General features: G+C 47.9%; 1 protein-coding gene across 1 annotated transcript in view; it reads right to left on the reverse strand.

Moving 5' to 3' along the window:
• The window catches only part of EDA (ectodysplasin A), a 53724-nt gene that overhangs the window by 6324 nt on the left and 22174 nt on the right, over positions 1-25226 (reverse strand). Inside the window, exons 4-7 of the mRNA XM_032196449.1 lie at positions 20701-20806; positions 4852-4881; positions 997-1176; positions 36-70 (exon numbers count right to left, since the gene is read on the reverse strand). Of these exons, the coding sequence (XP_032052340.1) occupies positions 36-70; positions 997-1176; positions 4852-4881; positions 20701-20806 (351 nt within the window). The remainder of the gene's footprint in view (positions 1-35; positions 71-996; positions 1177-4851; positions 4882-20700; positions 20807-25226) is intronic.

The raw sequence follows: 25226 nt of genomic DNA on the forward strand, positions 1-25226 counted from the left end.
CAAACAACCGGTAACTTGAAAGAAAATCAACCAACCTGGATGTCTCTGGAGCCTGCCTTGTCTGTGGCACCTGCAAAACGCAATTTCACATCATTGCAGAGTTATGCTTGAAGGAGCTGCAGTAAATATTCCTCTAGAGAAAACTCCTTGTACCCCATAACAAACATTCAAGACCCGTTTATAGCAGGAGGAGGATGTTAACAGCTATCCGGGGTACGGCTTCATGTTAGAAAGTATGCAAGCAAGGAAAAGCCTCATCCCACTTCTTTCTTATTTCATTCCCGCACTTCTGCCTAGCATCATCACAATGCCCCAACGTTATTCAACCAGTTTCCACTAGAAGGAAAAATTGCACAACCCTTTTGCTGATCAGTAGTGGTAATGAAGACTCTTGGCTGCAAAGATTACAAGTCTGACTCGGCAGTAACGCAGGTCATTCACTGCATTCAAGCTCCATGCTGAAATCTCTTTTCTCCGAGAGCCAAATCTCTGTTAAAGAGGAGATGCTTGTGGGCAGCACTCTCGAGTGCTAAGGACCTCATGCTGCTGCTGGCCTGTGCTTCAGCAATTTCTGAGACATAAACTGAAAAGTCAACTGAGTTTTCCTTTGAGAGCCATGCAAGCCATAGGGTGACAGCCCTGATTTCTCTGAAGAAGCATTTTTTAAGACCAGACTGTTCATGTGCGTAGCACAAACAACAGCGATGTGAGCTTCCACTAACACGCGTTTTAAAGAGTAATTACAGCCAGGGATTTTTACAAAATAACTGGCACATGACTCCACGGAGGAATAATATCATGCACAAAGCAAAACACAACCAAGACTGCAGGAGAAAAACACATTTTCATCTGACTTGTATGGCAAACCCTGTGTGACTTGGTTTCTCGTTTTGGTGCCCGTGTTAAGCAGCACCTCCCTGGTCTGGATGCAGAAATGGGGTTTGTGTCAGGAATGGAGGCAGAGAGGGGCACCCTGCCATGGGGATGAGCGGTTACCTGAGGGGCCCTGCAGCCCAGGGGGTCCCTGAGGGCCCGGTGGGCCGGGGGGTCCGGGGGGTCCCATGACGGTGGTGCCGGGAATCCCGGGGATGCCAGGAATGCCGGGGGGGCCCTGGGGGCCAGGAGGGCCGGGTGGCCCCTGGGGTCCGTTGGGCCCTGGAGGACCGGCCTTTTTACCTGAAAAAAAAAACAAAACAAGGCCAAACGTCAGCGTTTCCCACTTCAGCCCCGACAAGGAGGAGCACCCGGCCGGATGGGCCACAGAGGCAACCCTGAAAACATTCTGCAATTTCTTGCTTCTACAACGAAAATAGAGTTTTGAGGTAGAACAGCTGCAACCTTTCTCACCTGCTGTACGCGTGTGCCTTCATAGCTAAATCTTTAACAGCAGCAGCAGCCTGCAGGGACGTGGCCGGGCGCCACCACATCTCCTGGCCCAGGGACTCCTCCAGAGGGCAGTTCGGAGCCGAGCTGCAGCTCCCGCTCTCGCCCCTTCCCTCCCCACAGCATCCCGGTGCTGAACACTGCAGGAAGCACCAAGATGCTCAGTGCCTCAAAAAATCTCAGTGCCCAGTCTGGGCTTTGGCAGGGCTCGCTGAACCCCGAGGAGGAAAGCACCAAAGAGCTGCTGCGTTCCTTGAGCACCTTGCAGCAGGCACAAGGACAAAGGATGGGGAAAGAAAGTGCAACGATGCAAGGAGACTGCAAGGAGACCCAAAGACTCTGATCAGGCACGCACGCAGTGGACCGAAGTAAGGTCTGCAGGGAAAACCTGACCTGTGATTTCCTGATTTTCCAGATCCCCGTGAGAAACTGTGGTCTTTTGACGTAGTTTTTGGAGTGCGATTTTCTAACAGCTTCGATGCCAAAGAGCTTTACTAACATGGCAAAGCCGTTTCATCAACTGCTGCAACAAAGTCTGCTACAGCACAGAATGAAACCATTTTTTAGACAACAGTGAGGATAGAAAATAAAGACTATGGGTATGGTTTCTGCATACATTTAGGTACTTGTTTCTCTACTAACTATGCGTCGCTGTGGTGGGACAAAACCACAAGACATGAACTTTGTGCAGAACTGGAAGGATCCAATCTGCTGCACCGTGGCCACCAGCCATGGCCAAGGGTCAGCCGTGCTGCCCAGTCGCAGTGTGCCACACGGTCCCTTCCCGTGTCACCTGCCCCAGCACCCAGCTGCTTCTTTCAGCACTGCCACGGGGCCGAGACTCAATCAGCTGCACAGGATCGACCTCCAGCCCTGCTTTTTGTTTCTAGGTGTAAAGGAAGCAGAATGCTGTCGGGTGCTTTGTTTAAAGTAGAAAGCTACTTCAAGCTAAATACTCCTAATTAAAATAATATTGTGGTAACACTGGTATCCTACAAAAACAGGGCAAAGGCATAAGGGGACAAATTGTTACCTGCAGCGGTTTTGCCCAGATTAGCAGAGGTGCCTTCGAATCTGAGCTGCCCCCAAGCCAGGCTGCCTCTAATCCAGCAATTCTCCGCCTCCTCCTCAGGATAATGACAGGTCTTGGAAATCCTCAGCTTGAATCCAATCCCTTACCTATTTCCCCTGCAGCACACTTAATGAATTCTTTTCATCCACGCCCCCTTCCATCTAGACAATCCCAACGCAGGATCACAGGCACTAAGGCAGGAATCCCGCGGCTGTCTCTCCTTGCTTTCCTTCCCAAGAGGGACACACATTACAGCTGTTTTAACTAATCTGTCTCAGAAATCTGGTCTGCGACTAAATTAGCTGCTAGTTTAGCAGTAAAACAATTGCACATAATTCTGAAGCCGCACAGGGACACTTATTTTTCTATGCATTCTTGCTCCTTCAAGTAATTTCAACTTCTTCTCTGTATTAATGCAATCCTGCCTGTTAAAGTCACAAGGCAAAAAATAGTTCTGGGAGCGGATAAAGCTCGATTCATCTTCCCACTGAGGGGACCATTCATGGCCGAGCTGTGGTGCAAAACAAGCCGTGCGCCAGGAAGCTGGGAAAGCCTGCAGACACTTTTAGGAGGATATGTGGGGAATGAGATGCCATTGCTTCCTCTTTCTTTTCACTTTTTTTTTTTTTTAAGAGCCACTTATTGGGGCAGAATGTGAGAAGTCCTCATTCCCAGGAGTCCTGTGTGCCATGGGGTCTGTGCCGGGTGCTCCCATCAGGCAGGGGAAACCATCTCACAGCCGAAACCAGCTCTCAAAACCCATCTCCTGAGAGCACTCAGCGTTTAACAACGAGCACAAAGTTGAAGCTTTGGGCCAGGCAGGCAGCACATGGCTCTTGCACAGCACACGAGGCCTCGTGCAGAGCTGCTGTACTTCTTGGGTCTGCAGAGGTTTGAGAACGTCCCGTGGCACTCCCCAGCTCCATGCAGCTCTCCTCCTTCACCCCCAAGCCAACTGAACCAAGCACCATCAGTATGCTTTCCTTAATTGTCATTTGCTAAACAATAAGCTCTAATTCTTTTTTTAAAAAAAGTGACAATACCATAAAACTGAAATATTTTATACAGCACTACAGCTGTATGTAATACAGCTCTACGAGATCCCTCAGCCACCCAAAACTGCTACGAACACCACAGGCACCATTTGTTATTAGTTCAGCTGACTGAGCGCGGGTTTAGGGTTTCAGAGTTTTGTTAGGACAAGCTTTCTGAACATAAAATTTTATGCTGCTTCGGAGGGTAAATACAAGCGAAGCTTCCGACTGCGGCCGGTCCCGACCTCTCAGCCATAAATTGCGAGGCCGCATGCGAGGAGCACCGAGGTGAGGCTGTGGGGTCGTAGCAGCACGTGCAGCCAGGTTTCTGCTGGAAGCCCCTGGGTAACAGAGCAGCAGCCGTGAGCGCCGTGTGGTTCAGAGACAGCACGTCTGGGGGAGCCCCTGAGTTGCACACAGCCGATGCCTTTCCTGCAACCTGCAGCAGGGGAGCGCGCACCGTGGGGTTCGAAACACTCCCAGGAGTGTTTTGATCATTACAAGGAGCAAGAACAGGCAATTGGATTCTGCTTCCCTAAAATCGGGGCTGTTGCATATTTTTGAGAGTAAGTCTATAAAGCAACTCAGATCCTTTGGCTCGCTTAAGCTCCTGGTAGCAAACAAATATATTATGCCCATTAAATGTTCTCAAGGAGTCCCACACAAGAAGAGATGGCATCAGACACGCCACGAAACACAGGGCTGCGTGCTGAAAACCCGAGTCACAGAATCTCACCAGTGTGCATTTTACAAAATAATCAGTTATGTTTTGCAAACAGCTTGAGGAACGTGGCAAGAAAGTCAGACAGGATACCTGCGGGCTGACCAACGCTCAGCATGGAAACAAGGCAACACTCATGAGTTTAATGCACAACAAAGCTGCAGGGTATATTCACATTTCGGTTGGTGAGTTGGAAGTAGACACCAACCTGCAGCAAGATCCATGGCAGAAGAGAGAAGAAAACTAAAGCTGCTCCAGCAAAGATGGCTGTGCTACCAGCACGCAGCTCGCCATCGCTGGTACACGACAGCTCCACTATTTAATTACGGCACCTTTGGAATTACTCCTATACAGTGCAATTAACTTCCTTCGGCTCTTAAAGACGGCTTCAATAAATATCTGTAACCCCTCGCTGCTGCTGCTGGGGAATGCAATCCTGCCGTAGCAGTAAGGGCTTGTAGGAGCAGCACACAGCCTGTTTTATCAACACACGCTGCGTTAATCCTCGCTATTTGCTGAGGGCTGAACGCCTCATTGCTTTTCTCATTCGTATTGGTTAAAGAGAATTCATAGCTGGGGCAGTCTTACACAGGCACAGCAAGGGGCCATTGAAGTAAAATTAAATTAAAACTCAAACTTACCCTTTTTCTTGTTTTTAACTGAACTTGGACCTGCAAAGGAAAAAAAAAAAAGAAAACTTGAGACTCGGTGATCATTTCATCTTACATAACCTCCCCCATCAATAACCACTTAGCAAGAAGGGTGTCGCTGCGATGCTGGAGCAAAATTGGTGAGAAAACCAGTAAGACAAAGATGTAGAGCTTTTTGCTTCTCACCAGATATTTTATTCAGATTCCATCTTACTTCCAGCTCGGCTGCGATGCTGCTCAGATCTCTGCACAGAGATTTGCTGTACATGGCCAGTGAAGTTGCCAATACCAGTACTGCACTCCAAGCTTTCAGACAGCAGAAACCCTTAGACCTAGCAGAACCCATTTCTGAATGTGACCCATACACAGCACATTATTTGATTATTTTTCAAGCAGACAATGGACGCATTTATAGCCCGTGCAGCAGCACACAAACTGTCCCCGTATTTCAGACACGGTGGACACCTGGCAGGGAGAGTCAGTCCCAAGGGCCCCTGAGGTGCCAGGACGGAGCCCGTCGCAGCCACATCCAGGTCTGGCCATTCAGGGCCCTGAAAATTCCCCTGAACTCGACTTACACCTGCAGCTGGGAAGCTGCAAAACCAGCAGAGAGCAGGTTTGCTAAAACCACGCTAGCTTGAAGTCACACGGATTAAAATTTAAAATTGGCACATTGAACTTCCCGATGAGGACAGGTTAGAAGAAAGGTAACAGGGCTCAGAGCTCAGCTGAAAGCAGTGGCCCAAGTACTTGCAAACAGTGTTGTTTAAAAAAAATAAATATATGATTTAAAAAAGAAGCAAATAATTACTATAAACTGTTAATCAATGGGAATACAAACCTCCCTAGCAAGAAGTGGAAATATTTATAGGTAAGCTGAGAAACTACATGATGTCTTGAGCAGAAGTTGAAGTGTGAAACATGTGCCACTGCTTCCTTGAAAATTAATCATGCAATGGAAATGAACTGCAAGAATCTCCAAATACTCTCTCAATTTGTCAGTCAAATCCCTAAATGCACCAAAGACTGAACTCACCTTTAGCTAAAAGAAATGTGTACAATACTCTGATTTGCACCTCTTTTCCGGTTTCAACATAGATGTGAAAAGTTCAATTTTTAATTTCTGTTCAGGCCAATAGCTAATTAGACCCGGGAAGGCAAAAAAATAATGCCCCAGCCACGTCCAGCTCCAGTCCCTGGTGTGCTCGTACCTGCTGGTAAAGGGGCACCTGTACTGGGGACACAAGCATCCCAGCACCGAATGCTGAGCAAACCCAGCTGTGGGTGAAGGAACTGCATAACTTCTAGGAATGGACGGCAGCGAGGCTGCTTCGAGTCAGCAGTGGTAGGGAAAGCCAAATTGCAAACAAGCACAGAAGTGCCATGTTCCCTAAGTAGGGGACAGATGAGAGAAGGACCAGAGAAGTACCCAGTAACCTCATTCCTGCCTTTCCAGCAGGAATATTCGATTATGATGTTGGATCATGGGAAATTTATGCTGTTATCTAATTTATTACCTCTACTAATTTACTGTTTGTTATTATTTTTTTTATTTTTAAACTAATTCTTATGTTCGGAATATTAAGAATCATGAAGATAGAAACCCGTGTGTATAGAACCCCATACCAGTATCTTGCTGGGGAGAAACGCTGAAGCCAACCATCAGGACCAACTGTACAATCTGTCATGTTCTGCAAACACCGATGGGTTTCTCTGCCCCTTCTGAGCTCTGAAACTTCCCGCGATGCAGAACTCGCCACGACCCCGCTGGCGATCCCTGCGGGCACCAGCTAGTTAATAACATTTTCAGTGAAACGAAAAAAACTGTCTGGGGACATCATTTAAAATAAAACAACGCAGCAAGCGAAATGCAAGTGCTGTGTATGTGTCTCTTCAGACCTTGGAGTCACGAGAGTTTATTTCATGTTATATATATCACACCATTAGCGCTATAACCAGAGTGAAAGTACAAATAGCTGCGGCGAGCCAAACACATTTGAAATGGATGGAACCAATTAGCTTCAAAGATGAATGGGAGGAATGAGAACCACATGTGATGTCAATGTTCACAGTCTATATTACAACACACGCATCTGTTCCAGGCACGGCAGAGAGAGATGTTACGGCTGTGCAAGTGAATCTTTCGACAAACACAAAAATACTTCTGACATGAAAAAACACAATATTATTAGACTTGGGAGCTTCTGAGTCTCGGGGGTTTGCATCTGTTCATCTCCCAATAGGAGGGGATGGATAATTTAATTGTAGAGAGAGCCACGAGGTTCATCCGATGCACCAGAAGACCGAATTTTCCTCATTTTTGCTCAAAATGGCAAACTTTTCTGAATTTATTCTAAAACGGTAACAAAGTCTCTCACTGAGGCTGGGAAGAAGAGCTCCACCAAAATATCAGATGTGTGTTCCCTTCCACACGCAAGGTGCCGAGGCACAGGACTTGAAAGACTCTAGATACTCGCTGGCCCAACACATGTGCAGAGGAAAAAAAAAAGTCCTGTCTGCTGTACTCTTCGGAGGCCACTCCCCAGTATTTAAACAATAAAGTCTGTTAAGTGCTGCGATACTTTAGGCATATCACCCTCTGGTTATCCGCTCATCGAGGGAGCAGGTTAATTACCGTACAAATTAAGCAGGGTTTTGGCTGGAGCCTTGTCCCACACCGCTACTCCCACCTCGCCCTCCCTAGTCTCAGAGCCTTGTACACGTTGGACTGGAGAGTAAATTGACCGGCCAGTTGCTCCCCAGTAGCTATTTTGCCTTATTTATGTAAATAACCTTTAGTTTGCTTTTCTGCAATTTTCTGACATCACCTCTGCTCGTCATGAGCTCCTTTCACTATCTGGCACGTCCTTAGCAGAGATCAAGCTTGTGGTCTTGCCTGCTGGTATTAAACGCCACCATCACCACAGCATAGTTTGTTTTTTCTCCACAGGTGCTTGTGCTCTACTTTTACATTTCTTCCTAAAAATCCCACCTCTCCTCTGCCTCCTGTCCGCGTGCTTTCTGCTTGTGCTCGAGGTCAAACCAGACCCCAAGATGTAGGGAAGTCTATCCCCTTCTTTACTTCCCTTTCATCTGAAATTATATTCATGCTTATGCTCTAATCCTTCCTTGAAGGAACTCTCAGCTCCGTTTAATCCTTCATTTCAGCTTTCTTTTGCACAGGAAAGAAAGTTGACAAGAACCGCTAATACAGAAGAGAACTGGGATATCAGAGGAGAGGCTGCGTGGCTTTGAAGGACACAGAAATAAGCACGGGATGAGACTGAGTCATGCAAATTGCGTAGCCCTATAAATTATATATACACAGGGAATAATCAAGATTTCTGCTGTATGGTGGAGCTCTTCAGCCGGAGCTGAGGAGGACACAGTCTGCATGCAGTGAGCACAGGTTTGGATGGGATCTTTTGGCTCAGAGCGGGCCCCCAGCATCACGGGGCACTGCCTGAGTCTCACAAACTCATCAGTCCCTTTGGGAAGTAGCAAGGTTATTTTTGCCTACTGGTATTGAAAGCCATAATTAGAAAACTACAAAGCAGGCTGCTGCCCTGACTTAAAACATTCAAGTTAGCCACCTGATCTGCTTTTAACATTTATCATCTCTTTCACTGCATTTCCTTTAGAAAAAGGCTCCCCAGCCTTGGCTGTAATAGGCCCCGCCAGCTCTATCACCTGCCCGATGACATCTCCAGTGCAGGATGAGATTTGCCCCACCAGAAATGGTGTCAGAGTGACAACGCTGTGCACTGGGCTGCTGAGGACCCTGGCTTCAAATAGCGCTGGTGCCCCATCCCCATCCCAAAGCTGCTTTTCCACATCTGTTCAGAAAAGGAAAGGCCGGCTCACAGAACAGGAGGGAACATAGAAAGAGCAGCAGTGGCAAACTCTGAGGGAAAGTTACAAGCAGAAGAAGGCAGCTCCAAACGATAACAAAAAACCCCAACCCACACACAGCTCCCACCCTCGCAGCCTTCTGCCCACAGCGACAGCAGCTGGGCGCCCGTGGGAGGGGGAGGCTTGAGGCAATGCCAAGCCACTTCTCCCAGCAGCATTGCTGCTTTTGTCAGTGCTAGCAGCAAGCCAGCAAACTTCGTACCTAAGCTAATGAAAATAATTGCCACAGACGAGCTGCTGTTGTGTACAACAGCACCTGCAAGCAGCAGAAGATATCTATGGATGCTTCAGGGAAACAGCTCTGGCCCTCTGCTCCTGCAGCCCTAACATCTGCTGGGTAATTTCCAAGGGCTTCAGAAAAAAAACAGATGGTGATGCAACCCAAGGATATTACATATGACATGTTTTCGCTTATAAAGATTAAGAGAGTTTACTTTTTTTCCCCCCTGATTTTACTTTCTGCATGCTACACACTGCTATGATTTACTATAAATACAAAAATATCAAAAACTTCTTTAGGACATGTGCTGATATAAATAGCACACTAAAAAAAAAACCTGCGTTCACTTATTAGTTGTGTGTGTGGATTAACAAGAAATAGTTTAAATTCTTTCAAAACAGTTCAAACTGGTTTTATTGACGGGAACAGATCTTTGTAATTACTTTTATTTTATATAAAACCTATAAAGGGCTGACCATTATAGAAAACCATCAAACAAAGGGCGAGTACCTAGGCAAGCTGCTGAACTTGCTCAAATTCGCAGTTGTCAGGAGCAGAAAAAGCCAGCGAGCACCACTACTGCCTTCGAGCAACATCCGCATCAAATTCAGAACAAAGACATCCGCTGATGTCTTCAAGGTGCTCACCTTGGGAAGCAGTCGCAGGGAGGTGCGCTGCAAAAACCACCACGTCCTCTGCAGGCGGTGCCAACCCACTTCCCGAATTTGCTGTTTTCACTGCTCGCCAGGATCAGTACGACGTTCCTGTCCTATTTCTGAGCACTGAGTTACTCCAGTCAGCGTATCACACATCTCCTCGCCTAAGCACAGCTCTGCTTTGGGGAATCTGTGGGTCTGGATGATATAACCGAACCGTATCCACACTACCATCACCGCTCTGCCTCTGGGATATGAGAAGTTACCCTCCTCCGAGGGCACAGACAGAATTGGACACAAAATCTCAGTGATTCATAACACCACAGAGTCTCCCAGAAACGTCTCATCGCTTCTCACTCGTTTATAAAGTGCAATGCTACCACTCGTTGAAATCATTAAGCCCACAGCTACTTTCACAACAACCATCGGATTCTGAAGATGGTATCAGGGAATCTACGTGACTGATCTAATATGCACTTTTTCAAAACTCTCTCTCTTTGTGCACTACCAAAAAAACCTGCAGCTTTTTCTTTGAAGTGTGAGCTTCTGGCTGTAGCTGGAAGAAGAACATTAGGTTTAATGACCACTGCTCTCAACAGCTATGGAAGTTTGTGCAAAGTATTTTTCTTTTTTTTTTCAGTATTTGCTCTGACAGCAAGCGCCTTCTAGCTGTGAAAGTGCCCATCTCCCCCAGAAGAAGTTCTCTGCCACTTGGAGCTTCCCCCTCAAAAAAAAAAGGACAAAGCAGTAAAATCCTGACCTACAGCCGGGCATTAACCAGCACTGTCAGCTCCCACAGGTGTTAGGACCAGAAGGAACCACTGTGATGATGAAGTGATAAAGAAGCCTGACCCACTGAGCCTTCCCATCAGCTCCCCTAACCCTATTTGACTAATTTGTTTATTTATTTATTTACTTGGGGGGGGAGACAGAAAGAGAAGCTCAAGCGTTACTTCTGAGAGTAAGATTTCAAGCGATGAAGAATCCATTACATTCTTTGATATGTTGTCTCCATGGGCAAGATCAAAAAGTCCACTTAAAAGTGTACTGACTAAGTCCACTAGAGCTTGGTCGTTTCATTTACAGAAGGCGTGTAATGATATTTACTTCACTCACATGGGTACGAGATATGCAAGGCTTTTCAAATATTTTTAAGTGCAGCGTTATTAATGCCAGACTATGGTGGAGTTGGGGAAAGAAGGATGTTAGCTCCCAAACACATGCTTAATCTAGAACATGTGGTTTTTGGGGAGGTTTGGAACCAATATGTTTTCAACATTTTCAGGAAATTTGGTCTAGCCAGATGAAAGCTTCTTGGACCCTACTGAAATATCAGTCGGTGATACAAATACTGAAACAAGATGAATTTTTCCCTTCTCCTAAAAAGAAAGTGCTTCTTCACCAATTCCAGAGAACAAGGCAGCAGATCTTGAGGAGCAGCTCCTATTGATATGATTACTCCAGAAAATACGATGAATTATAGATCTAGGAAAACGTCCCAGAAGTAAAACACATCATGTGCTACTCCGAGTGTCTGGTATGCCTTGGCAGAGTGCTTTTTGGGGGGGTGGGATGAGGAAGGGCGGGCTCCTGCTAAGTGTGGAGGAAAGATGCTGTCAGCAGCCACAGGCAGAGCGGCTGAATCCCAGCTAGGGATGGGATGTCGCAGGTACGAGGCTAGTACTGATTTCAATAAATCCAAATACACTGAGCATGCTGCACAACTGAGAGGGGAGCTTATTGTACAAAGTGGAGGGAGAATAAAAGGATGAAACTGTGCCGTTTGATGTATAAGCATGTAAGGCAGAGCCCTGGGCCATGCAGTTATTCTCAACCACCATTGTTGCCTCTCTCTCTGCTTTTGTTCCAATTTTGTTTTGAACTCTTCAAAATTCATGCATGGACACAGTCACCCTTCATTGTCTTTTCCTCGTTACTTCTTTGAGACACTCCACGATGGCCCCCCACAGGACAGCGTCCTTCATCTAACGGCCGCCGCTCCACCTTCACCGCCTTTAACCACATGCGTTAGAACATTAAGCCCCGAATTTCAGGAATCTTAGCTTAAAAGACAGCAGCACCCTGTCTTGTTCTGCAGTTGTGGGCTGCCAAGTGCCCAAGGCTGGCTCGGCACCAACTCAGAGCTGCCATGGTTTCTGATACCCCACCCTGGCGCTGAACTTAAGTGCCCAATGCTCAAACCAGTTTCCTCAAGCCTGGGAGATCATGGGGATTTTGCAGCTCTTTGTGCTCTTCTGAGGCACTCCCTTGGCTACATGCACTTTTAAGGCTATTCTTCATCTCCTTTAAGGACTTTTCCCATGTCTCCATATGTCTCCAGGGGAAGTATCCCACACGGAGGTCTCCCCCGACACTTCTGGGACTCTGCTGCTTGGCCAGAAGGGTCTGAGAAGAGCTTGTGCACCAACACCAAAGGCTGAAGATCATTTCTCTTGTGGTAAATGAGGTATGAAAAAGGCTTTCTGCTACCTCACTGCTCTTCTCCTCCGAGCAATCTGTCAAAGGACAAGCCTACGTCCATGTGCTATCCAGATGATCCGATTCTGCTCCAGGAGATCCATGGATCAGCAGCCTGCTCCCTCCCCATCCCTCTGATCCCCTGCACCAGACCCCAACGCAAGCCTATCGGGCTGAAAACAAATGGAGAAGGCACAGCTCATTCCAGCCCCGTCTCTCGAGTCCCTGGAGCGACACTAGATGCCAGAGAGCCACAATCCCTCTGCCTCAGACAGCTTCAGACTATGAGACATCTCATCACGTAACAGGTTTTTTGTTGTTGCTGCCATTGTTTTTTTCTCCTGCCAATACTTCAGAGAGATTTCTGCCTGGTTTGATGATTAAGAAACAGGGCTCTTCACAATGGGGAATAACTCGGTCAAGTTCATAAGGAATGTGAGGACAGTTAACGCAGAAATACAGTGATACTGGCTAATAAAGCCAGGCAGTTGTGGTGTAATTTATATCGGTCTTTAATCATATTAAAGGGAGAAAAATCTTTAGTTACAGCAGTTCAAGATGGTCTAACTGAAGTGGGAGCACAAGGGACAGACCTAGGAGAGCATCAGGCAAAAACCTGTTTCACTTGCCCAGGTAAAGGCACCCTGTTGGGCAGCACCCTGTTGACACTTTCTGCACCAGTTGGATGGGGGAAAAGGATTAGGATGAATGTAATTGTGCTCATGCATTGAAGGGATCTGGTGACCTCCCGGGGTCTGCTCCATTCCATGGGGACAGGCACAGGCTGACGCACGACAGCTCCATGGGCAGCACCGGGCTCCGTCCTCCCTCTTCTGGCCAAGGTGAACCACTGAAGAGTTTGAGATAGCCTTTGAAACCATGCCACAAGAATAGCTGAAAGCCAAATGTTTCATTATACTGAAGGTTGTTGTGTTCATTATTGTGCTTGAAAAAATGAAAAATTTCAGCAAACTGAGATGAAATCCCTCAATCTTTGATCTGGGGCAAGAGAGGCCCCAGAGATGGTTGGCAAGAGCTGAGGTGGCACTGGGCTCTACCCTTGCACGCGTGTATGTATTACTTAGATGAGGCAAGACCTCAGGACAGCCTCCTGGTAACATGAAGGGTTGCCTTTTTTTTCTTTAAATCCAGTCTCCACTGACTAGGTGCAAGCACATCGCAGCGCAAATGTGTTCATGAACAAAGACAAAATCCTGCTCCCAATTAACTCCAGAGCCACTGTTGCTGGCAAAGTAACATTGCACTGACTTTTCAAAAAAAAAAAAAAAAACAACCCAAAAAGAAAAAAACAATCAAACATAAATCTCCACCCTTCTTAGCTCCGTTCCCACATAATCAGTCCCAGCCAAGTTCCTGGGGTTCACACCAGAACCTGTGGCCATCATATTTCATTTTCCGCACTCTCACTGGCTATGGAAGAAGAATATGATGTGCCTTTTGTTTTCCTTCAGGCACTTAGGTTGGATTCCAAAAGCTGGATCTTTACAGCAGAGCTGACAAACAGCATTACTATTTCTATTTCAAGTATCTGAAGGCTTTTTCTTGTCTTGCTGGCTGGACCCACAAGGCTTATTTTTCTATACAGCGCTGCACCCTATTGCTTACTTTATCAATACCGCATATTTGAATTCAACAATTTAAAGCGTAGTATTACAGCTGTGTTTTTATTTTGTTTGTTTTATTCGGTTGTTGCTTAACACAAAACACTCTGACATTTTAAGTCATATCCCACTAAGATAAACAACTAACATATGTCATGAATTCCAGTAGAAATGATTCCCAAGTGGCGCTGCAGCAAGGTTTTAACCAAGCGTATTAAAGACTCTCCGAAATTGTTTGCTGGAGATTTTAAACGCATGCCTCCCCGCTACAGCCATCCACAAGGAATCAAGGGCAGGTGTGAGGAAATCTACTCAGCTATCTCATCTCTGCACAGGCTGACATGTTTTTCTTCCTGCTGCATGTAATTCTGGCTAATTGGATTGCAAACCTCTGCAGCAGTGAACAGCTGCCTGCAATCTGATGGTTTAATTACGCCGAATAGCATGGGACCTATATCTAAAGACAAACGTGCACTTGGAGCCGTATGAATCTGAAAAGCAGCCTTAAAGAAATCCAAGGGACAGAGACCGCTCTCTGGGAAGCCTGTGCCTTTTGCGTGGCCCCGTCCTTGCAGCCGCTGTGACACTGGGAGCTGCTCTTGGCTCTGCCAACCCTCGAGTTTACCCATTCACATCACTGCAAACAGATTAACGTACTTAACCAAATCCTGCTCGTGTTAACGAGATCGGTTATGAGTCCAACAATGTTGCTATACATCATGGCTAACAAAGCCCTAATGAAAACAGGGAATTATCATGCCTCATTCGCAACTTTTTCCCCAAAGAGCTTCTCGGTGGTGGTGTTCTTTAGCTTTGTGCAACAGCACTTTTCTTTTTTTTTATGGTTAATGTATCTGGTCTACTCTAACTGAGCAGAGTTTTATTGAGCGCCCAGACAGGCCACAACTGAAGACAACTTCACAATTCCCGTCACCAGAGCAGCAGCTCTGGGTTTGGCCATTCGGTCACGCCCTTGCTGCCACGGACAGAAAATAGGGTTATTCTGCCCAGGATCTGCCCAAGGCAGATACCCTGGAATTGCTGCAGCAGGACGCTGAGCCTGAACCCCAAGCCCTGGCCGTTTGGGAAGGTCTGCACGCCCCGACTCGGCACCAGTCCCCCAGCTTTTGTGTCAGAGCTGATCGGCGACCAGATGCACTCGGAGCATGTGCTGAGCAAACTTGTGTCTGCCTGCAAAGTACTTGTGGATGTGGCCAGCGAGCCGGTTTATGCACAGAAATCAAAGCTCAGCTGCAAATACTTCAGTAAGACAGACAATGGAGCCTCTCTCGTACTGTGGGAAAGAAATCACCACCTACCAGACTCGTCGAGCATTTATAATGCCTGGTACAGGGCATCCATGGTCCAGATGCGCACAGCTCAGATGCGATCGCATTCCTGCCTTGCTGTGACATCTGTTCTCGTCTCATTAGCCCGCACCATGTTTTGTAACAGGAGAAACTGAGATTCTGAAAAAGTCAGCATCTGACCGGAGGCATTAAGAGAAGGCCCGGTTCCACAAGTGGAATTCAGATGGAATCCCCAGTCACTTCTAATGATGTTGGACCCTGCTCAGCACGGAGTTTTAAAAGAAGCTGAAAAGTTTAGGTCGAGTTTCAGCAAAGCCTGCTGCAGCAGCACACAACATTGGGTCAGGCACTAAGGATCCATCAGGACAAGGCTCAATTAGCACAAGGATCTGAAAACGCAATCTGGGTGGAGTTCTGACCAGGGGATTCCTTCTCGAGCCTTCCAAGCATCCTCAGCATCCCCACACCTTTCCCTGGCGGTCCACCCAGCTCATGCAAAGCAGACAGGAGACAAATGGGGAGGTGCCAGAAGGACAAACACACCCCAAGGAAGCTCTGTGAATGGAACTAATCAACCCCATCCCATCGTTAGGAATATTAAGAGTAAGGAAGCAGGGCTTCTGCAACAAGCCAGGTCAGAAGTGGAAGGGAAGGCTCCTGGGGTAGCTGCGTACCAGCAGAGTTCAAGAAGAAATCCGGACTCCGTCTGCACCCACACCCCATCATGCTTCTGCGTGGAAAATGACTCCCTATGGTGTCCCAAGCCGGGCTTCAGCAAAGACTGTTAACAGACACTGCAGCAAATTTGGCTTCAAAGTGATTTCAGGATTAAAGAAATTAATTTGGAGTGGTTTGAGCCAAGGATAAGCTGAAAACATTTCAGCTGCCTAAAAATACACTCTTTTACAAGTTACACCTGGAGCAAGAAGACCCCCTGGAATGTATTTTTCCCCTTTATTTTCACTTGTTTCCAGAAATGACTTGGTATTAATCTGCCACTAGCATTAAGTAAGAGAGCTGAAAACCGTGACCTGAACTCATTCTGATTTTTCAGACAGTTGTTAAGCTTCTCTGGATCCGTCTCTGTGGAAACAGCGGTTAGAAACAAGCACAGACACAAGACCAGGGTCTAAAATTAGTTTCCTACGTTTTTATCAATGTGTCTTCATGGACGGAAAGTGCCCAAGATAAGGGACCTTAGACAAACAGCCCACCTTATTATAATAAACCTCGGTGTATCACGTAGGTAAGGATCTGTAAATGAGCTGGGGTCTTAGTTTTAGCCACAGTCATAAAAAATACTGGCAGTGATGTCATGGTCCTTGTACGTGAAAAATGAAAAATCTATTGCAACATATCTTAATTCCTCCCTTCTGCCATTTTGGGGGAAATCAGAGAGAAATTCTTGGGGGGGAAAAATCAGAGAAGAGTGAGTATTTTCTGGTGAGCCTTTCCTTGGGACTGTCTCCTCCGCTCCAGTATCCAGGAAATGTTCTTTATTTATTGAGTGCTCATCACCATGGTTTCTGAGCACAATAAGGCTCTATCGCCCTTAATACATCTGCGTTTCTGAGAATTCCTGGACTTTGGGGAATTGCACGGGGCCGACACAAAGGAACCGATTGTTCTGGGCTCTGGAGTCGGAGGGATGTATCTTCCCTTTCCAAAGCAGAGGAAGCGAGCAGGAAAGGTCGCTATTGTGATCCGTACAAAAAAAAAAACCCGGCTGCACCGCCAGCGCGACCCCACAGGAGGGGACGTGGGGACGGGGGCAGCCGCAGGTGCCTGTCCCTATGGGGTGGGGGGCTCGGGGCCAGCTACCTGCAGCCAAAACCCCGCCGGCACCCAGGGGAGCCCCAGCGCGCTGTTCCCCCAGCACCAGGTAAAAGCGGGGCTCTTCTCGAGCTGCTGCCATCCCGGTGAAAGGAACCGAATTTTTGGTTCAGCAGAAACCATTCACAGCGCTAAAAGCAGTGAGTTCTCATCAAGGACTTTCCTCAGCAGTAAGGACTGCCAAAGTAGTAGGAACCAAATTGTTGTCAGCTTAAGGACAGCCATCTGCTCAGCCTCTTTCCAGCTGCCATGCTCCAAATCAAAGAATGGATAACAATCATTTATGTTTCTCACCAAGCTCAATATGAAAAAACCTAGGAAGGGAGAAAAAAAAAAAAAAAAACAACAAAAAAACCAACCCCAAACCGAGAAGCAAAAACCAAACAAACCAGGAAAGCGGCACTGCAGGGATCTAACTGGGAACAGAGATGAAAGTAGGAGAAAAAGAAACTAGTTTTTTTAAAACAATGTTTTTTAAAGAGTCCTATTGACATCTGCTTTGTAAATGTTCTGTCATTATTTATAACCTCAAGAGCACGGAATTGTCTCTGTAGTTACAACCATGCTACTCCCATATTTTGGCTTTGTTAGCAAAGAGCCAGCAGCATTTTTACTGTTGCTCTGGGAATAGAGATCTAACATTTCATACACAGTTTATTTAAAAGTGGACTAATTTAACATTCTTGATGGTTCCTTTTAGCACAACTGTTGCTAATTACCAGCTCCAGAATGATTTGTTAATCTGGGAGCTACAGCGGTTCCACAGCAGCATAAATACACCGAGACAAAAAGGAAGGAGGGCACAAAGAGGAAAATAAAGAAAGAGACATCGGAGAGGGTCAAGTTTTAGTGAACTAGGGCAAATTAAGCGGCAGGTGGAGCCGGTAACGCGGAGCGCCATAAACTGGAGCCGTAAAGAGGCTAACCCCGCGCCTTGAGAAGTCGAAAGGAATTGGAGCAGCTTTAAAAGCTGTGCAAACGTTGGTTTTGGAGGCATGTAGAGGAAGCTGGCTTGAAACACGATCTGCGCTCCTCGGGGCTGGGGCAGGCACCAGCCTCCCGTTAATGCCGCTGGCCCCTGGCGAAGCGACACGGCGCGGCACGGCGCGGCACGGCACGGCTGGCAGCCGGCAAAGGGCGAGCAGGAGCGGGGCGAGCCGTGGGGCCAGGCACGAGGAGCCTCCTGCTCCTCCCAGGACACGACCCCGGCTTTGTTCAGGCGGTTCCAGGGCACCGCGCACGGAGGGGCGCAAACAAAAAATTAAGCAAACACGCTCGTAAAACATGACAAGTGAGCAGTCCGCCGAGGAGGAGCCCTCGGAGCACTCAAGCCGTGTTTGTCAGTGGCGGGGCGTGATTGATGGCCTTGCCCTGCTGCACACAGCTTTTTGTGGGCTTTTTCAGAAAGCAGCACAGAGGCGGCACACCGGGCTCACCGCCGGCGGCCCCCAATCTCCCACCCTGGGGAAGGGGATGGGACCCGTCTGAGCCCTCCTCAAAACGCCCTTTTCGCTGCCCAAGCTCCTTTTCCTAAAAGAACCCGAACTTTTAGGAAAAGACCCAGAGTATCGTTGACATCTACACACCATCCAGCCCATCGCTTTGTTGGGAAAAGCTGGTGAGGACCCCAGCAGGCACCCAGCGAGGCCTCGCAGCCTCCCTGCAGCCACGGCTTCTCACACGTCGCATCGCCCCAGCCTTTCGCTGCATGTGTGAAGGGACTTGAAAGTTGGTAAAATTAATTCCAGACAAATATTAGCGAGGCCTCAAGTGGAAAGCACATCTCCTTCCTTCTGGGAAGTTACAGTGCATCCACTTTTATCTTCGGGAGGCTCTTTGGAGATCAAAGATCTGATCAGCTTTTCCTTTGTAAAACTCATGAAGCAAGCGGTGTTATCAATACCGTAACAATCATTTATTTGTGCGTGTGTGTATTAAGGATTCATTTGCCTTCTCTGAAAAACAGATTCCTGCACGCAAACCTAAAACAAACCCCAGGAGTCACACAGGGAAGAAAGCTCTGTTGTTTGTTTACTGATTTTATGGTTGTTACAAGAACAATCCCTACCCTGACAGCTTACACTTGTTAAATGCCTCCCTCCCTCATAAAACCGAGATGGCCAAACACTGAGCAGCCGCCTGCCAGCACAGCCCATCCTGCTCTTGTCAGCAGGAGAACAACCTGTCACTGGGGCACTTCTGCCCATCCCCATTACCTTTCACGGTCAAAAAACAACTTATAAAAAAAAATAATAATAATAATTGGTGGAACCGTGCTAGATTGCTGGAATGATTCAGCCCTGATGCGTTCAGGGAACATGGAGTGGATGTGGGACAGGCACGGAGGCTGCCGAGGTGTCACAAAGGCAGTGCACGCTTTCTCTTAGGCACAGCACGGAGGAGAAAAGCCCCCGTTGGTCCAGCGGCTTTCAGCAGCTCCTTCTCACAGCACCACGACTCTCTGCACATCTGTCAGTACGAAGCCAGTGCTCAGCCAGCCTAACGGACGAGGCTAATTCCACCAGACATCTGCCGGCAGCACTGAATTTACACGGTTCCCATCGAGTGGAAACTTGCTACTCGCACAAGCGCCTCGCGAAGACGCTGGAATGGATTTCGAGGAGTCGCTGCAAAAGGCACCGGATCCTCCCCGAGCCATCTGAGCATCAGGCCGACACCGACGCTGAGGATGCTGGACCACACCGAGCTGGAATCACTCAGTGAGTCTGTACCAAATGCATCATACTTGTCAGCGTTTCGGGGAGGAGGAATCCTGGGAGTTTCATGAAGCTATTTCTTGGAGCGGAGCCACCGCAGAGCGTTTGCCACTGCGAAACTGCGAGGGGAGGATGGGGAGCTCACCGAGCCTGGAAGCCGAGGGGGGGAAAACTAACGCGGGCTGAGAAGTTTATAAACGCCGTCAGGACTTGACAAGCTTAGCAGGCACCGAGCCACGCACAGACCACTCCTTAATTACTTCTTGCTCTACTTCACGCGAGGCAGCCTCGCTGCTCGCTGTCAGCCAGTGCCAAGGCAGAGCCGAGCAGAGCGCATGTTTCTGCTGCTGCTCGGCAGACCCTGTCTGATGGGGGCAACGTGATCTGGCGGCTGGGCCAGCTTTCGGTAAGCTGTGGTTGTTCTAAATCTGCCCTAACGCACCTCTTACTCCGATTTCTGTCCTGTTTCACATACCAGCTCCTGATGCTAGGGTAAGGGTAGCAGCAGTAGCAGCATTTCTGCTGAAAGATGTGGTCGAGTGCAGGAATGGGCGACATCAGGAATGGGCTCCACCTCCCAGAGCCTTCCAGATTGAAGATTAAAACACTTAAAAAAAAAAAAAAACAAAAAAAAAAAACATCCCATCCCATCAAGGAGCAGGTGACGGGATGGTCCTTGCAGAGGAGGCACCCTCAGATACCACCTCCAAACCCAACCAGAAGGTCTGGTTGTATTCATCTAAAACAGCTGAATAGAGCAACAAATACAGGTGTACAAGTACAAATTATTAGCTCGAATGAGCACAGAGCCTCACTATTGGAGAAGAAGAGCTAACGACAAGAGTACTGAGTAGCACTGATTTGTGCAAGCTCACTGGAGCTCCAGTTGTAGAAAAAAGGACTGCTGGAACTAATAATCTTGAAGGCAATCAAAATTATATAGAGACAATTATAAGCCACAGATGACACTTTTTTTTTCTCCCCCTACATACGGAACTCTGCATATAACCACGATCAGAAAATAAAGGTCAGCCTCCTGATTACGAGTGCGAAAGTGCCAGGCACAGCAGCAAGGAACGAAGTGACACTCACCATCGGGCCCCTCGCTGCCTTTACTCCTTTTATTCCGCCGGACACGTCTCCCTTCCTCTCCAACGTGCAGCTTTTCCTCAGGGTGAAAGAAGTTCAGCAAGGCCAGCTGGAAGAACAAGGACACGGTTAAGCATCGTGGCAGTGGATGACCCAAAGGCCAGGCTCTGCCAAGCCCAGCAGCAGCAGGATGGATGCGTGGCAGCAGCATACAGACGCCTGGCCCATCCCAACCGGGCGGCTGAGCTGCACCAGAAAGGTCATTTCTATCACCCTCTGGTTTGGTAACCCAACGAAAACCACCTCGGTGCCCGCAGCCGGCTGCCACTGACATGCAGATCATGGAAGATGGAGCTGGAGATCAGCACAAGCCCCAAACGCTGATGCAATCCTTGCTAATTATCCTCTGTAAAACTTGCTCAATCCTGGAGCTCTTTCACCAGTATTACTCACTGCCAGTAAGTTTTTCTCTCTCAAGCCCTCTTCTGTAAGCCTCATTAGCTACTGAGATTCAAAGGTCTTCAGGGACCTTTAAATCCAATTCAGTATACCACATAATTAACACTTTAAACCTAGAGCAAGTACATCTTTATAACACGGTTTTTGCCAAGAGGCAAACATTTTATGTAGCGACCTCCTATTCATGAAAAATAGTCGCTGCATTAAAAACTCTTTGACAGTTATTAAACACACATCCCAACCCCGAAACTTGGGTTTCGGCTCAGAAGCCTTCCCAGCCCTCCCAGCTACGAGGCAGCTCGTTGCTCGGGGCACTTCCCCAGGTATTTCCACTCCATAAAATCAGAGATTTCACACCAGATGAAGGCAGGAGGAGCCAAATGCTCCCGTTCTGCCTGCTGCTGCACCCGCCAGGAACCTGGGCAGCTTCACCAGGATGGGGTTTTCTTTTTTTTTTTTTATGCTGAATAAACTTGATGGCGGGTATTTGATTCCCAAATACCTACCCGCACCAAATGCATGCACGCCCACCTCAGGGAAGAACGAACAGGCTTCAAAAAGCAGCTCCAAAGGTTATCAACCCTGACACTGCCCCGAGAACAAAACCACGGCATCAAAAGCATCCTTTAAATAGCAGAGGAGAATAAACTCCTTTCATGGACTACCAGTTAAAAGAGTGGCTCGTGAAGCTGCAGGTCATAAAAGTCCCCGCTACGATCATTAAAGGCCTCTCTGCTCCCGATGTGCACCCAGCCCTGGCCCTCCCCTTTGCTCGCACACCGCCTGCGAGCTGCTGAGGGCTGCAGGAGGGGCCGGATCCTGCCCCGGCAGGAGGTGGGCTCAGCAAACCCACCTGCTCGGGCCGTGCCTTGCACCACTCGTTTCCTAGCTGGGTCTGAAAGAGCTGAAGAGGGAAAAGCAGCGCTGTCGGCAGGTGGGAATCCGCAAGCGTTAGCTTTTCTGAAGGAAAACTGTAAAACCCATTTAAAATTGTCATTGCCCTCCTCCTTTCTCCTTGTTTGTGGACGTGTCACCTCCAGGCAGCAGCACACAAAAGGGGTCTGAAGGACAAAGGGGAGAACTGGCTGAACTTACTGGGTCAGCGTGTTGGCACCGACAGAGCCACGGATGCAGCCAATGCTGGTGTTACAGCTCCTAAACCCTGATTCAAAACCTCCTGCACTTTAAATTCCTGCCTTCGCAGCACGTGTTTCTATTTATTTCTGCAGCTGGCAGGTTGGGGACGGGCAGGATCTGGCCCCCAGCCGCCAGCAGAGGCACAGAGAGGCCGCTCGGGCAGCCGGGCTGATGCCCAGGGGGCTGCGAACTCTTTGCATGGGTGCTGCAGCCAGTGAAAAGCTCCCAAAAGAGAGGCTTCATAGCAGAGCAGAGAAAACGGAGAGCAAAAAGCAAAGCCCATCCAGCCACAGAGCCCAGAGATCAACACACCAGCCCAGCGAAAGAGCTGGCATCTGCCTCCTGTGCGAGGGACGGGCAGAAATCCTGCTGCGCCTCCCCAGCCCAGCGGCTCCAAGCGAGCCCAAGTGCTGTAAAACGAACTGAAGCAACAAATTACTTTGTAGGTCAGGTCAAAAGGCCAACGAATTCATCAGCGCCGCTTTTGAATGCCATGGTTCCCTGGCTATCTGGTTTGGGCTCTGCAGAGCACGATGAAATAAAAGCCCTGCCACGGTAAGAGCAGCACGCGGGGACCTGCGCCCAGGAACCCTGCAAGCGAGTGGCACAGCTGCTGGCAGAGCTAAGGCTACAAATGACAGCCCTCATCCCAAGGAGGTTTTGTAATGGCACAGCACTAATTGTTTCAAAACAAACATGTTTCATTTCCCTGCTATTGTGAACACAATCTTAATACGACATCCAGAGTTTTGAAACGCTGCAGCATCAAATGGAGCTCGCCCAACGCCCGGCTGCGCCTGCAGAGATCACCTCACGGCTGGGGAGCACAAAGGGCTCCAACCAACCTTTGCTGAAGCCTGCTGGCTCTGTAAACCTGCGTTAATTCAACACCCAGCAGGGGACACAGAGGGCTGCAGACATTTCGGGGCTCCCCTGATCTCCATAGCTCTGTTTTGTCACAAAGATTATTGATAAATGCAGCAGGGCCATTTATATATATATATATATATATATATATATATATATTTTTTTTTTTTCCTGACAGGTATAAGCAGACTTCTCATATGCCACACTCTCATGCTTTAAAGAAACAAAGCTTTCAACATGCTTGGAACAATCTAGATAAGAGTTTCACCTGAAAAAAAAAAATTATAAGGACTCAGAATGGCTGAAATGCCTTGGTTTTTCATTTTGACTGGGGGTTTTGTTTCCCAGTGAAGCAAAATTTCTTGACCAGAAAGCTTTTCATAACCTGGGCAAAGCCATTTAATTTTAATCTCAGAAGGAGAAACACAAGAGACTGCCGCAATATGTTTATTTCCCAGTGCAGTTCATCAAAATACCCTTCCACCACCAAATTCTAATATCATGGCTCAAGCATGCTCTGATAAGCATTACTTTCAATGTGAAATCTTAGATTAAAAAAATATAATAATAAAAAAATCAAAAGATAGCCTCATAAATTCAAATATTCAGTGAATACAACGCAAACCCAAACAGTGCCTACGGAGCAGTGGGAACCAGCTGTGACACCTAGTCTTGGCTACAAGTAGATCTAACCATTAAACTCTGTCTTTCTAATCAGGCCAAGTCAAAAAGATAAATGACAGTGAGGGAAACAAATAAACCACTTACTCAGAAAAATAATAGAGCTAGCTTAAGACAGGGGCTGTGACCACACCAGCTCTGAGCACACAGTGTCTGAGAACAATCCCAGTGAAAGCAGGCTTTCTTGGAGGAGCAACCACGCGTCCTCCAAGCTCAGGCTGCCGGTACCGAGACGAACGGAGGAGTTTGTCCTGGGGACTCCCTCTGCAATGTCAGTAATGCAAATTATGGCATCAAATCTCCCCACCTCGCTGCTCTCAGGCTGCAGCTGGGGATGCTCCGCAGCCCACGGCCCTCAGGGGTGGGAATTTGGTTTGGTCCCCACGCAGCTGCACCGCGCCGGGGAGCCAGCGATGCTCTTTCCATTCGCCACCCCGGAGGTCTGATGACCAGAGCAGCTCACGGCTCTTGGCCTCTGCAGCTTTCGCTCTGGAGGCGAGGTTGCATGTTGTCACGAATTAACCTCGTCTACTCTCCTGTTGTTGTGTGTGTCCACAGCACGAGAGGCTTCGCGCAGCACAGCCCGCAGATGTTTGCCACCCATCTCGCGAAATACAGCACAGCCAGGCGGATGGGACGGATGCAGGAGGAGAAATTACCTCCAGCAAAATGGTCCCTAGGACAGCGCTACAACACAGATGTTGCTGAAAATAACCCTTCACGTGTCTGCCCAACGTGACGAGCAACCAGGACGTGTCTGTGGGCTCCCCTCCTGGGGGAGTGGGGTGGAGAAATGCTGTTTTATCCCATGCAGTTATGCCATGGGCACCTCGAAGTCTGGAACAATCACCACTTCCCTCCCCGCGTCAATCTGAAGTCCTCAAATTACCCTCATTTGAGAAACACCATGTAAACCCATTAGGACTTGCTACGTTTAATCAAGAAGATCGCTTGTAGGATGCTAAAAGGTCAAAAAGCGAAGCGAGGAAAAACCCTGGGGGAAAACATACCTCAAAATAACCTGCGAAACAATAGCGAAAGCATGCCTTACCAGAATGAATCAGAGATACCTTGGTTTCTGTCAGCAAAATAAAGAACAACAAAGACATGCACACAAAAGCACTGGCTTGCTCTGCAGCGACATGCAGAACCCTCTCTGGAAATGCTGAACAAGAATGCTCTGGAATGGCAAGAGAACACAATAGGAATTGCCAGGGCACTGCAGCCTGCAGTCACCGAGAAGTGAGTCTGCTTTGTAAGGAAGGACGTGCCTCACTCTGCACAAGTAGGAATGAAGATGCTTTATTTCATACATATATATACAAATATATCGTGTATATAGATGTAAAGGAGCCATGAAATAGGAAGCTGGATATGAAACTCAG

This window comes from Aythya fuligula, chromosome 13, assembly GCF_009819795.1.
Source record: "Aythya fuligula isolate bAytFul2 chromosome 13, bAytFul2.pri, whole genome shotgun sequence".
Classification (NCBI taxonomy): Eukaryota; Metazoa; Chordata; class Aves; order Anseriformes; family Anatidae; genus Aythya; species Aythya fuligula.